The sequence below is a fragment of the Aotus nancymaae genome, unplaced genomic scaffold (genome assembly GCF_030222135.1).
Source record: "Aotus nancymaae isolate 86718 unplaced genomic scaffold, 86718_ANA_hifiasm-v0.15.2.pri h1tg000108l, whole genome shotgun sequence".
In the NCBI taxonomy this organism is placed as follows: domain Eukaryota; kingdom Metazoa; phylum Chordata; class Mammalia; order Primates; family Aotidae; genus Aotus; species Aotus nancymaae.
In genome coordinates this window covers 18,202,754-18,217,041 of record NW_026988523.1, presented here as the reverse complement: position 1 = coordinate 18,217,041, position 14,288 = coordinate 18,202,754, and the positions used below count along the sequence as shown (strand labels likewise).

The window sequence follows — 14,288 nt, the reverse complement described above, 5'->3', positions numbered from 1 at the left end:
GTGCTTCCTGAAAATGAGTGTTTTTGAGCCACAATTCTTAATTTGGGGTTTATATTTGAGCATCCAGGGATCTGAATGAAAATGTCTGTGTGTATTGTGTGTGTGTGTGTGTGTGTGTGTGAGAGAGAGAGAGAGAGAGAGAGAGAGAGATGGAGAGAGGCAGAGAGAATGTGAGATTGATTGATGGATGGATTTTATGGAAAGAGAGTCCATGAAGTTCAACACAATTTTTAGGAATTTTGAGATCCCAAAGGCAAGAATGTATTGTAGAGAATAGTGTTCATACCGGTGCATCCTCATCCCCTTGGTGATGCATGAATGTTTTCTAGCAGTGTGAATGGAGGCGAATATTTCAGGGAATCAATTCTCATATTCTCATTTCCATAATTCTCCTCTCTAAAGTCAATTTTCCTGAGAACATCTCATGGCCTGGAGGTCTCTATTCCCTTCTCCCTGTTTCCAGTTTTCTTCTGATTTAAAAAGACAAGTTTCAGCTAATCTCAGAGGATAAACAGAGAGTAAGAATATTGGTAATAAAGACTGATGGGGGCAAGCCTTATTTTATCATGGCTACAATCCAGTGGTCTTAGCTCTTTTTTTTTTTTTTTTTTTTTTTTGAGATGCAGTATTACTCTGTCACCCAGGCTGGAGTGTAGTGGTGCAATCTTGGCTCACTCTAACCTCTGCCTCCTGGGCTCAAGCGATTCTCCTGCCTCAGCCTCCTGTGTAGCTGGGACTACAGGCATGTGTCACCACACCTGGCTAATTTTTGTATTTTTAGTAGAGTGGGGGTTTCACCATGTTGGCCGGGCTAATCTTGAACCCCTGATCTTAGGTGATCTGCCTCCAATTAGCTCTTCATTTTAAATTAGATTTCAGAAGTGGGTTGGCTGGTATGGGGACACCTACTAAATTTTTGTTTGAAGAGAAAAATCACCTTAAACTTTTCTGACAGTAGATCTGATTAATTTGACAATGAATACAGACTTTCAAATTATATAGTGTGCATCCTCCATTAACCGAGGGAATTAAACCTGGGGCTCTGAGTTTTGATGAAAATATATTTAAAGTCTGTGCACATTAACATAACAATCTGTATAACAATGCCAGCATTCACATATTTCGCAACTATTTAAACTTAGAAGAAACTTTAGTGGTTAATTTTTTAAAGTATGAGTAAAGTATAAGGTTTTCAACTAAGTCAGTTGGTTGCCTATAGCATTGGTCCTGAGATACGAGAGGGAAAAATTACCATTAAATGGACTGAATTGGTTCTCCAGCGGTGGGTCCTGAAGGCCAAATGTGCTTCTGTCATGGAATCTGTGCTAAGAACAATGGGCCTGCACAGTAGTACATAACCTGGTAGTTGGATAATGGTATTTACATGGGGACTTATATTTTTGTATAAAAAATAAGCATTTTACATTTGGCATTTTAGATAATGGTATTTATATTGGGATTTGATACAAAAATGTAAAAATTTTGATACAAAAAATGTTTGCATTTTTGTATTGAAAATAAGCATTTTAGATTTGGCTCCAAATATATTGCTTTTTAAGGAAACCACAGACCATGTAATTATTTCCTTAAAGCAGTAACAGTCTGCACAAAGTAAAAAGATGTTGGGTTAGAATGACATGGAGTAAATAACTTACTTTTAGCTAGTTATATGTGCCCACAATGATGCAATATGCTCAGTGTTATACTACGATGAGCTCTCCTACAGGAATGAAACACCATGTGAAACTTTTTATTTCAGTTAGGTCTTGCCTACTGCCTCCGTGAAACAATTTCTAATTATGATTTTAAGATTCTCAGTGATGTGAAAAGCCTTCTGGAAAAATGTGAAATTCAATTAGCCTTATCTTCCTTCTCTCATTAAAAACATTTCTCTTCATATTCATAGTCCAAATTTCATTTTGTCTCTTATTTTCCTCATGAACTCGTGCAGAAACATGGAAGCCAGTGGGTTGCAGGGGTCCGTGATAGTTGTGTGGAGACTAGAAGCTGGATGCGTCTCAGTGTGCATAAGTAGTTTATTTAGTAGTTACCTTATATTTTCATTGGGTAAATAGGAATCTATAGAGAAATATCAGAGTCTAATATAGAAATACACACTTTCTATTAAAAAGCTTGCCTAAGTACTGAGGTGCTGGGCAGTCCTCTTCTGTCTCTAGGAATTCACTTACTCTACTCACTATTCTTAAAAAAGGCAGAAAAAGAAATAGAGATTGTGTTGTCTTCTGTTCATGGACAATGTGGTGATGTCTGGTTTCTATTAAATTTGAGAATATTATGATTGAAATGAAAATATTTCGTAACATAAATATTATTGCTACAAGAAAAGAATCCTAAAATGAGCTGAAAAATTTTTATATGAACAGCTTTAGAACATATGAATGTATTTAACCAAGTGCTTCTGAATACTTAAATAATTTAGGATAAACATACTTGAAACATCTGTCTTATAGAAAATATAAGTAATTTAGATTATTGATAAACATTATGCATTACCTTTTTAAAACATGGATGAATAATAACACTCATTTTAAATGCAGTGTTCATATAATGTTTCCAAATTTTTAGAAGTAGATTAGTGGTGCATAAAATTAGCATAAAGGTCTTTTGGTTTCTCCTCTCTGGGTCTTAGGCAATTTTTGATTGGTCACGCTTTCGGTGTTTCATTTTGCAGTCTAGGGACTTCCACTTTTGACTAGAGTTTCTGTCCTTGTTCAATGTCAAATTCACTTTAATTTTCCTTTTATTATTGACATTTCTATCAGTAAAAATCTTTTAAAAAATCATATGCAAATAAAAAGCAGTCTTTTGTGCCTCATAAATGCCTCAAACACTTTCTAAAACTATAAAAAGAATGCAAGTTATTATTTAGGGCAAAGAAAAAGGCATAATTGTTTTCTCTCAAGTCTTTTTAAAACGTCAAAAATACGTAACCCATTTAAATTGCAAACATTTCAGGTGACACCCGTTTCTGCTTTGTCCACGTTATTTTCCATTCTCTGTAGCACAACTGAAAGCTGAAGAACGTTTTGAACTAAATGAGTGACAACGGCGATGAAAAAAATAAACTGGCACAATTTAGAAAGGGAGAAAGATTCTCTAATGAGAAGAAAATAGAACCTTTAAAATCTGGCTGAGGGGTTGTGTGTTTCGAGTGGTTATTCCAAATGCTTGGTGACTGCCCTGTTGCCTTCCTGGGTGCCTGGAGTGCCTGCAGGGAGTGTAGTTTTAGTGTGGGCATTGCTGCTCCCTCAGAAAGACTCCTGGGTTGAAGAACTGGGAAAGTGATAACATCTGGACAAAGTGCTCTCGCCCCATCCCGCCGCCTCAGTGCAATGCAGCTGGTGCTCACATCATCCACAGACAAAGGACAATTCTAGACGTACAGATCTGAGGTCAAGTCCCACTTCTGCTCTTGATTGTTCTAGGACATCAAGGCTTACATCACTCTGAGAATTAGTTTTAGAATGGGTACAATTATCTAATGGGTGCCCATTAGAATGGGTGCAAATGATTGCCCTTGACATACCTATACTGCTGATGAAAATGAAATAACAGTTGCTTGGGAAAAAGGTAACAATATGACTAAATAAATTATTCTAGTACTTTAAATCTGAGTAAAATTCTCTGCATGGGGTAGGTTCTTAATACATGTTTGGTGACTGATGGCCCAAAGCAAAGGTTATTACTCAACTTCATGTTTCATCTCCAGCTATGAGACCCGTGGGGGCTCTCAGGGCGTGTGAATGAGAGAATGGGTGGGGTAGAGTGGTGTGGGGTGAGGTGGCGGTGCTCATGGTAACCAGGATGAAGCCACTGTCCACCCTGGTTTTGCCTCTTGGGATGTATTTTCCATGAGTTGCATCCTAGCATGTCTTTTGTGAAGCCCATAAAGAGAAAAAATTCAATCTAAATTTAATTGCTGCTGATAAAGCACTCTTTTGGAGCTGTTATTTGCTATACTTTACAAAAGGATGTAGTTTTCCATGACACAAATTAATACAATGCAAAAGCTTATTAAGACCTACATAATACTCCTAGATTTTGTCTGCAAAATTCAAGGGTTTCTTAGATTTTTAGGAGCTATACAAGTTCTTTCTCTTTAATATAAGTACATGTTGCAATATAATCAACCTTACCAAATTACAACGCTCTTTTCACAATTTTGTGTAAAAAAGGAACTACTGAGATTGATGTTTTTTTTCTTTCTGTCATTGCTATACTTTTCCCAAAACTCTGTTATAGGACCGATGAGCTATATTTTGATTTATTTACATGTCTGTCTCCACTAGACTGTAAGCTCTTAAAGGGGACGACTATATCTTATCTGCTTCAATCTTGCAGGGCTAGCACAAAATTGTTCCACCTCAATGTAGACTCAATGAATGAATGAATCATTTAATTAATTACCAAACTGATCACTCTAAAAATAAGTCTAATAAGAAAGACAACATATAGAATAATGCCTAACACTGTAGTAAATTTACTGAGTAACCTCATTTTTCTCTTTCATTTTAGTGACGTGATGAAAAAACGTTTGAAGGGATCTATTCCCACCAAGTTTTAAAAATATATAATAAGAACTGGCTTAGGTATTCTTGCTCCTTCTAGTAAGACCATACCAAAAATGTTTCTCAACTGTTTGCTGGCTTGCTCTCCCATTGCTTCTCCTGCTTGCAAAAGCAATGTCTGAACAGAATTCTGACCCATGGGAATGGAAAAGAAGGGGAAGTCACTAGGAGAGTGATTATTCCAAAAAGCTCCTCACACTCTATGTTGGTTTTCAGCCAAGATCCAACAATAAACATCTCAATGTTTTCTCACCTTGGCATGTCTTTCCATTGAGTGTGAGTTGATAGCCAGGTGGGCAGATGCACTGATAACTTCCAAAGGTATTCTTACACTCATGCTGGCAGGCATCTGTATTTTCACATTCGTCAATATCTGTTCAGAAAGAAGGCAGAGAGTGTCACCACACAAGAAAAAAGCAGACCCTGTGACAGAGCCAACTCTCATCAAGTTGTTGATACACATTAGAAAAACTTCTTGGTGATTTTATACTCGTGTGTTAAAAAATGCTTAGAGCTATTTTCTATCAAGATCTTTTTCTAATGTTATAAAAATATTAAACATAGTACTATATACACAGTACTATATTACAAAATATGAACATTTCTTCTGTGTGTAAGCACATATATGCTGAAGTCCCAAAATGGTTAATTTTTATATTAGTTAAGTAAGAGTGACATGACAGAGGAAACAACTTTAGACAGGATCCTAAACCACAAAAGTATGAAACTCTTTATGAAATAGTAGAGATTACCTAAAAGATAATGTTCTTATTGAGATTAATTGCAAAAAGGAGTGTTTGTTTTTATTGTATTTAAACATTGGCGCTCTCTCTCCCGGCAGCCCCACCCATGCATAGCTTTCCTATACACAGATATCACATGGAAATGACTTTATTTTTGTGATAAAAATATTCAACTCTTTTACACAATTGTAATGTACTAATGACAAGTACATACACATATAGTTGTGTTTTGGCAGGCCATCTAACTTCCCAAGATCTCAGTTTATTCTTCTGTCAAAAGGGATACTTGAGATCATCAGCCCTGCGTCACAGTTTTGTTGAAAGGTTCATATATAGTAATATATGGGGAAGTAGTCTAGAAAGGGCTGTCTGCTATTATTAAGCAAAGCCATGCAAAGAAGGAGGGTGAGAATAGATGACAATTCTAAATTAATTGATATTGGCTTTAAAGATAAGGTATGTGATTTGGGAGGCTAAAGAGATCTTGTCCCAGTGGCATTTTGCTTTGACTAAAATTAAAATTTGCTCATAGTGTCTGAGCATACACCAACCAGTGGAAGGCTAGTTAACCAAAGTGTTGATTCTATGACTTGTGTGAGTTTTCACTTCTTTCCTTTAAAATCAGCTTTAACCTAAAATAACAGAAATGCAAATGATGTTGAACTACAAGTAGTTAACACGGGGCTTTCCCAAGTATGAATTTTAAAGTGCCCCCAAATGTGATTTCTGCATTCAGAAGCAATGCAATCTTCATTTTTCCTGTTATCTTTGGAATCAGTTTCTTCAAAAACTAAATTTTAGCCCAAGTCTAACTATATTTCATAGTGTTAATTTGAATCTTTCATAACTTGTCTATCCCAAATAGTTAATTAAAAGCATTTGGTGTTTATTGCAAGTTGGTCTTGTGTATAATTCCAAAGCTGTCTGCAATCTTACTGTAAATTTCTTCATTAGTACCAATACTATAAAATACCATATTTTAAGACATGTTTAAGCCTATTAATTGTCCTCAAAGAAACTTAAATACCCAATAATGGACTAGCCATAAATTTTTACTTTAGATTGACCCTTACTGTGAAATAGTGGCTGCCTCAAATAGCAGAAGACAGTCTGAGGAAGACGATTGTGATAACATAACACTAGTTAAACAGAAATGGAAAGACAGGAAACATTTATAAGACTCTACTGTGATGAAACTTCAGCCATAGATACTGATGAAGTAGAGAAATGGGTTATTAATCAGGAAACTTTCTTAAAATAAGTTGGACCTTCTGATAATTTGGAAGGAACCAGCTAATGGTGCATAGTGTGGAGGGTGTGATTTCACTTATTTTTCATAATGAAGATTATTGGCCAGGAAAGTAAAGGTAGAACAGAAGAAAGTGCTCGTCTAAAATGAAGGCTGAGAATGGGATGGTAACCTATTATCTAAGGTGTGAAAACCCCCTAGTGGGAATCATTATTTGGAAGAAACTCTGAAAGACAAAATGTCAGATGTTAATTCTGTCAATAAAAGAATAGTGAAAAACTTTAATGAAGAGTCAGATCAAAATTGTGGGCATAAAAACATTACCAAAACTCAGAATAATTTGTAGCAGATTGAAGTGCTGTTTAACATACTAGCAAGAATACTGGAATTCACGTATTTAGCAATTAAACAGTATTTGACCACATGCAACAAAATATATAGAGAGTTGTCAATGAATGCATTAATGTTTGGTGAGTAGAAGAAACCAGCACCGTCAGCAATTCTGGGAAGCTAATCACAAGGGAGAAGATTCCATATCCTTTACATTAAGCTGCAGGTACATCAGAGTATCTAGACAGAAAAGTGCATATTTTTATATGAACCTAAAAAGCAAAGGGTAAAGTTTGAGTGTCCAGAGGGACTAAGGGTCCAGCTGAGTATAGATGATTTGAGAAGATGAATCCGCCTAAGGTTGATCAAGAAGTACATCTGAGGAGATAGTAATGCAGGAACAGGGCTTGGGAAAGGGTGGAAAAAGAAACAACAAAAATGGAAGATAGAAGACATGTTTAAAATGTTCAAAAGAAATATTTAGCAAAAAGCATAGTTAGGAGAGTAAGCGAAGTGTAGAACACTTATGAGAAATGTAAGAAAATGAGGCTGGCATGGTGGTCTTTAAGGAATTCCTCCTTCATTCCCTCTTTATTTCCCTCCTGCTTGCCTTCTTTGCTTTCTTTGGTTTCTTTTTCCAGCTAACAAATAGTAAAACTAATTCCTGCTTGCTAATTCCCCTTGGTGACTAGGTCAATGACATGCAAAATGGAGACGTTCACAGATAATTGAGTTAAATGAGTGACAGATGGTAATGTTTGCAACTTAACTGAAAACAAGGTCTCAATTCTTAAGTTAAAAATTATACTTCACTTTTGCAACAAATGAAATTATAGACTTGGGAATTTAGATAGAGATACTGAAAGCACGTATGTTAGAGCAATGGAAGCAACTTAATTTTGTCCCAACTCATATTATCTTTTCAGTGACATACAAACGTACACAATAATCAAACAGCAATTCCATGGGGACTGTGGAACAACAGTCAATGGGATGCTGGTTGTCATACAGAACAAGCAGTGAACTGAGAAGCTGTAACTTTCACTTTTAAACCACTGCTTTTGCATCAGTCAGATGTGGCCATAATCTGATAGCATTACGTTATGTGGCAATATTTATATTCTCTTTTAAATAAACCATATTCTGGATGCCACTGAAATTCATGTCTATATAGCATTAAATTTAGTAACGCTTTCAGGGTGATCAAACAGAGAAACTTACTATAACACAATAAATTATTAGAATGCCCACATATAAATACATAATTTATTTGACTCAAGTCTGTAATAGTTTTAGGCGCCAAAATAAATGTCTTAAAATTTTGAGTCATTCCGGACTTGAGATCAGATGTAGTTCACTGCACCCAAACAATCACAGGTGCTGTACGCAGACTTCGACTCTGATCAGTAAGAGAGCCCACAGAAAGGAAATGGAATACGGCTGACATTTACCTACACATGTGTCATGGCTTGCCTCAGAGCCTTCGGGGCAAGGTTTCCTAATAGTCCTTCTAGTCCTGGAGAGAGATGTTCTGCTGTTTCTATACTCTGAGTAGGAGCTGTAGAGATGTGAGTACTGTCTGTAATGCTGTTGAGGTTGATAGTTGTTTCTCACAGGGGAGAACCGTGCAAGGTTATAGCTACTGTATTGAGTGCCATAATTTGGCAGCCTCTCCAATCCAGCGCAAGATTTCCCGTCCCCTAACAAATGTTGTCCCGGCGGACAGATACACTTGAAGCTGCCGGGGGTGTTGGAGCACTGATGTGCACAAGGTTTAGGAACTTGTTCACATTCATTAATGTCTGCTCGTGTGCCATGATACATAAAAAAGAGAAAAAAAACACACATACATACACACACAAAACACAGGAATAAAGAATGAGTTTGTGAAACAAACTGAAGACATTGTTACCCTCCAAAGCCAGGCATACAGTAATTTCTCCTCAACCGTTGTGAACTTTTGAGAAAGCTGTAATCATTCAGTTATGAATATATAGACAGATTCTGCAAATCTCCCCCTAAATACTACACCATATGCACACGTTTTATTTGAACATTCACATTGCAGCAAGTGGCTGAGAAAACCAGACACATTAGTTCTGACTTTTGGTTGTGATGGCCTCGAGATCTAAGGAACTCCATTTTCAGCCTTGTCTCCTGATCAGTTTGGGCTAATTTGGTATCCATTTTTACATGTAATTCTAAGTGTAACATTAACATTTTAATCTTAGGAATACTACGCTAAGCTTTCTTAGTTCAACTAGGCAGAGACATCCTAAATTGTTAAAATTTGTGTATCTTCCTCTGGGGGGAAAAATACACAAGAGAGTGTGGAATCACAAATTTTCATCAAACTACACTTGTAAAAAATTGTCTCAGATAGTAGTACCTCTTAATACAATCATACGCGTACATGTGGGAAATTTCTTATTTTTTCTCTCTTTTGACAAATATTTCAGATGGAATTCTGATTTTTCTACTGATTGACAATGTTGGAAGCTTTCTAAATATAATTAAAAATATGTAACTACTTCTATTTTTACATTTTTATTTAAATGACTTGGTCTTTCTGCAAGCATCATTGCCCTCCTAATTCTCCACACAGCAGCCAGAATGGTCTTTTCCAAATGTAAACCACATCATACTGCGTGTCTGCCCATGACCTTCCATGTTTTTCCATCATGCTCTTTATCATGGGCTTTTTATCCTCCTCATCCTCTGCCTACCTTTGCTTCAACAGCCTGACCCCTTGGTTGTTCCTTGATTAGGGTCAGCGCATTCTTTTCTGAATGACTGGAATACACTTTGCTCAGACCTTCCCATAGTGGCTGCTCTTTCCTTTTGTCTAGTCTCTCAGAGAGGCTGCCTGGATCACAGTGCTGCTACCCCAGCATGGGTCCCTCTTTCTCCTGACTCTGTTTTATGTTTCCTTAAAGTACGTATCACTATCTGGAATTGTATATTTGTTTTGTGATTCTTCTTTCTCTCCCTGAAAGGTAAACTCCACAAGGACAGAGACCTGGTCTGCCCTGTTTAGTGATGTAATCTTACAACCTAGACCATAATCCAGCACAAAGTAGGTGCTCAATAAGCATTTGTTGAATAAATGAAGGAATGGGCTTGATACCATGTGCCAAATCAAGCTGTGAACAGTAGAAACAAACAAACAAAAAACATATGGGAAAATGTGGCCTTAAATACACGAAAGCCGGAGTTCAAAAGCTTATGTAGATCTTAATTCTGTCAGCAAAGGGAAAATGAAATCACATCTCTTGTTTGCATTTAGTTATAATATTGGTAACTAGTGTCTCTAATCTTCCATACCATTTTAAGTTTTACAAGTAGGATTATTGGCAAAACTACAGACTAAAATTTTCTTATTTCTGAATTAATAATTTTGAATTAATAAACAAGCCAAGCACATTTTCCCCCAAAAGATTAAAAAGAAGAAAACAAAGACATAGAACCAGTTCTTCCTAAGATATAAACTGACCAAACCCATAACATTTTAAAAAGTTATTTTCGTTCTATTGCTAGGGCAGCACATGGAGTCTGCACTTGCAACTCTTCCTATAAATTGGAAAAGTGAATGAAAACCAAATTCTTTAATTCCTCACCACAGTGGCATGAAAGAAAAGAATATAGAAAGGTAGAATAAAATAGGAAATTTTGCTTTAGAAACTATTTTAGTAGGTAAAAATTAATATTTTAACTCTATTTGGAGGCAATGGTTCTGCATTCTTCCTTGTTTTATTCCCTAGCCCAATGTCTGAGATCCAACCGCAGGCCAAATTAGTCAACAAATACACCTATTTCATTCTGAAAAGTCACTGTTATGGCTGATCAAGATGTTAACGTATATATAAATAGATATGCTCCATATTCCTGCTATTAAAAACCATTTCTTTTAAAAGAGTTTCTAGTAATGGTATTAGTTTGAACATTTGCTACATACAAAGTACTATGCCAGGGACTGCATAAAGGCAGAGCTAAGTCTTTCTGGGAGAATCTGCTGTCAATAATGGTTAAGTAGATAACAAGGCAACCAATTTGAAAAGCATAGCATGAAACCCAGAAGCTAGTATTTAAAAGCCCAATTATTTTAGTGCAGTTAAATATTCTAAGGAAGACTACAATTTGATAGATCAGTTTCTTGATTATAAATGCATTAATTTTTACCAAATGTATGTGGTAATCTTCTTACAGGTATTTTCTATTTGCCTTCATATTCAAATATAATCAAGATGAAAACAGGCAATTGGGGAGAAATGTAGGAGGTATTTTTAGCAAAGGGCATGGCACACCGTAAGCATCAAATACATGATAAAGTAATAATTATGAATTTGTTTAAACTGTGTCCCGATTTTAATACTTCACACCTAAACTCTCATACTACATACAATTATACTTCATACTCAAAGTGTATCTATGCAAACATTTAAGTCATGTGCATAGAGAAATAATGAGATAATCTTGATAATTAAGTTGTTACGGCAACTATATCAGAACCTCGCTTTGGTATGTGTGGTGTATAGCAAACACACAGTAAGTGATTATTATCACTTGAAATTTCAGTGTAAATTGAGCTCAATATGAAGTCTCTGAAGAAGTATCCAAATTATATTGAATGACTTAAATCAATTTACATACCTTTTAATTTTAACAAAAGACAATTTGATGATAGAGTGGTCCAGAGCGAGTTGGGAAGGCTAGGTAACCACATTAGTAGCTCTATTACTCAACAAGTTCCTATTAACTTACCCATGCAGGGTCTTCCAACTCCTTGAGACCGATAACCTCTTGGGCATACACAACGATAGCTGCCTCTCGTATTCTCACATATCTGGTTATATCTGCACTGATGGGTCCCATCTTTACATTCATCAATATCTACAGACATGGAGGCAATAACAAGTGACATTTCCTCTTTCAAACCAAAAGTCATTGTATTTAAAGTTGCATTCTGTAGAATTGCCAAAGGTTGTATTTCTCACCAATAGTTGAGATCATAACAGGTTACTACTTGGAATCAGAAAACCTGGGTTCAAGTCCCAGCTTTGCCACTTATTAACTGGCTCCTTATTATGCAAAGAGTTTAATTCTCAGCTTTTTTTTTCCTCCTTCTCTAGACCCCTTCTTCCTTTTGCCTCTTATTTATACAAATGATTAGAATTTAGGCAGATTGAGAGCAATAGTTCTATATTGCTTCTGATTTACAGTTACATGTTTCTAGCTGCTAGTTTGACATCTCCATCTCCCTTGTTTTACCACTACTTCAAACCCAGCACACCCTCAGAGCCTTATCCTTACTCCCCTATTTATGATAACAGCACTCCTGTGTTTCAAGTTCAGCAAGCTTTAAATGATAAATGATGTTCTGTATTCCTGATATTAAAAAGCATTTCTTTGGCCGGGTGCGGTGGCTCATACCTGTAATCCCAGCACTTTGGGAGGCTAAGGTAGGTGGATCACGAGGTCAGGAGTTTGAGACCAGCCTGGCCAAGATGGTGAAACCCCATCTCTACTAAAAATACAAAAATTAGCCAGGCATGGTGGTGGGCGCCTGTAATCCCAGCTACTTGGGAGGCTGAGGCAGGAGAATTGCTTGAACCTGGGAGGCGGAGGTTGCAGTCAGCCGAGATTGTGCCACTGCACTCCAGCCTGGGTGACGCAGCAAGACTCCTTCTCAAAAAGAAAAAAAAAAGCATTTCTTTTAAAAGAGTTTCTAGTATTAGTTTGAACATTTGCTATATACAAAGTACTATGGTCAGTCATCTTTAACTTACTCTCTCAGTTGCCAAGATTGGGTAGTTCTCTTTCCTTCAATCAAAACCATGTATCTCCCCATTTCCATTCCCACCCAGCTAGATTTTTGCTGTAGCTTCTTAAACAGTTTCTGATCTTTCAACTCATCTCATGTCTAATTAATCTTATACATAATTAGGGTCAATATTACTAAAATATTTGCAGTTACATGTAACTGTACATGATGGTCTGAGTTGGCTGTTACTCTTTGTTTTTTACATTTGTACTCTTGTACAAATGTATATATGTACAAGTGTATACATATATGTATACAAATGTATACACACATATGTATATGTAACATGTATGTATACAAGTGTATACATATCTGTATATACTTTCACAAAAAGTATACCTATGTGTATATATACATATATGTATATAATACTTTTTAATATTTACAGCATAAATATTACTAAAATATTTGCAGTTACATGTAACTGTACATGATGGTCTGAGTTGGCTGTTACTCTTTTTGTTTTTTGTTTTTGCATGCCTGTAGTCCCAGCTACTCTGGGGGCTGAGATGGGAGGATTGCTTGAACCCAGCAGGCAGAGGTTGCAGTGAACTAACATTGCGTCACTGCATTTTTTTTCCCGCTTTGTCACCCAGGCTGGAATGCAGTGGTGCAATGTTAGCTTACTGCAACCTCTGCCTGCTGGGTTCAAGCAATCCTCCCATCTCAGCCCCCAGAGTAGCCGGGACTACAGGTGTGCGCCACCACACCCAGCTAATTTTTGTATTTTTAGTAGAGACGGGGTTCCACTGTGTTGGCCAGTCTGGTGTCAAGCTTCTGACGGAGTTGGCTGCTACTCGTAAAAGATAAGGAAAGTACTGACCTATATCTGTAGTGTGAGAGCTTAAACAAATCTTTGAAATCTGATACTTCAATTCCCATCACCAGTTGTTTTTTTAAATTATACTAAACCACCATGAACTTAACAACTATCAACCAATGGCCAATATTCCTTCATCTGTATCTACACCCCACAACCCTATTATACTGTTTTGAAAGAAATTCAAGATATACTATAATTTTATTAATCAATATTTTAGAATTGATTGTTTTTAAAGAAAAACTGTGCTATTTTTACAATGAGAAACTTAAATTTCGGTGTGATCGTAGACTTGTCCAAGTTTAGATAGGTGTGAAGAAGGAACAATGGGTTTTAACACTGTATCCCAAGTTCAGCTCTTCCCCTCCTGTGCACGGCTTTCTTGCTTTCCTTTATCTCTCTCCATCTAGTAACATTTCATCCAAACCTGTATTTAAATGTGATCATCTCCACAACCTCCTTCACAGTGAATCCAATTGGATACAGTCACTCTCTCGGATATTCTTGTGCAATTTTATTTGTTCTTCTTTATGGTGTTTCATTCACCTTGCATTGTAGATTTTTTTTTGTTTTTTTTTTTTTTTTCTGGAGAGGGGGTATAGTAGAGGGAGTGGAGTAGACCAATTTAATCCATAAATTATTTCTTTCTCCTGTGTGTGTTTTTTTTAGCAGGAATGAGATCAGGAATGGTTCTCTTTTATTTTTGTAAATTCTGCAGTTGCTAGCTGTGCTAACT

The 14,288-nt window shown here is 36.4% G+C and overlaps 1 protein-coding gene across 3 annotated transcripts in view; it reads right to left on the bottom strand.

Annotated features, from left to right (window-relative positions):
• The window catches only part of HMCN1 (hemicentin 1), a 443,485-nt gene that overhangs the window by 3,833 nt on the left and 425,364 nt on the right, over positions 1-14,288 (bottom strand). For 2 of the 3 annotated variants that reach the window (XM_012444401.2, XM_064370606.1), the window contains 3 exons: positions 11,673-11,801; positions 8,363-8,713; positions 4,843-4,962 (listed from right to left, as the gene is read on the bottom strand). In XM_012444401.2, the coding sequence (XP_012299824.2) occupies positions 4,843-4,962; positions 8,363-8,713; positions 11,673-11,801 (600 nt within the window). The remainder of the gene's footprint in view (positions 1-4,842; positions 4,963-8,362; positions 8,714-11,672; positions 11,802-14,288) is intronic. The other variant, XM_064370607.1, reaches the window with a different exon arrangement.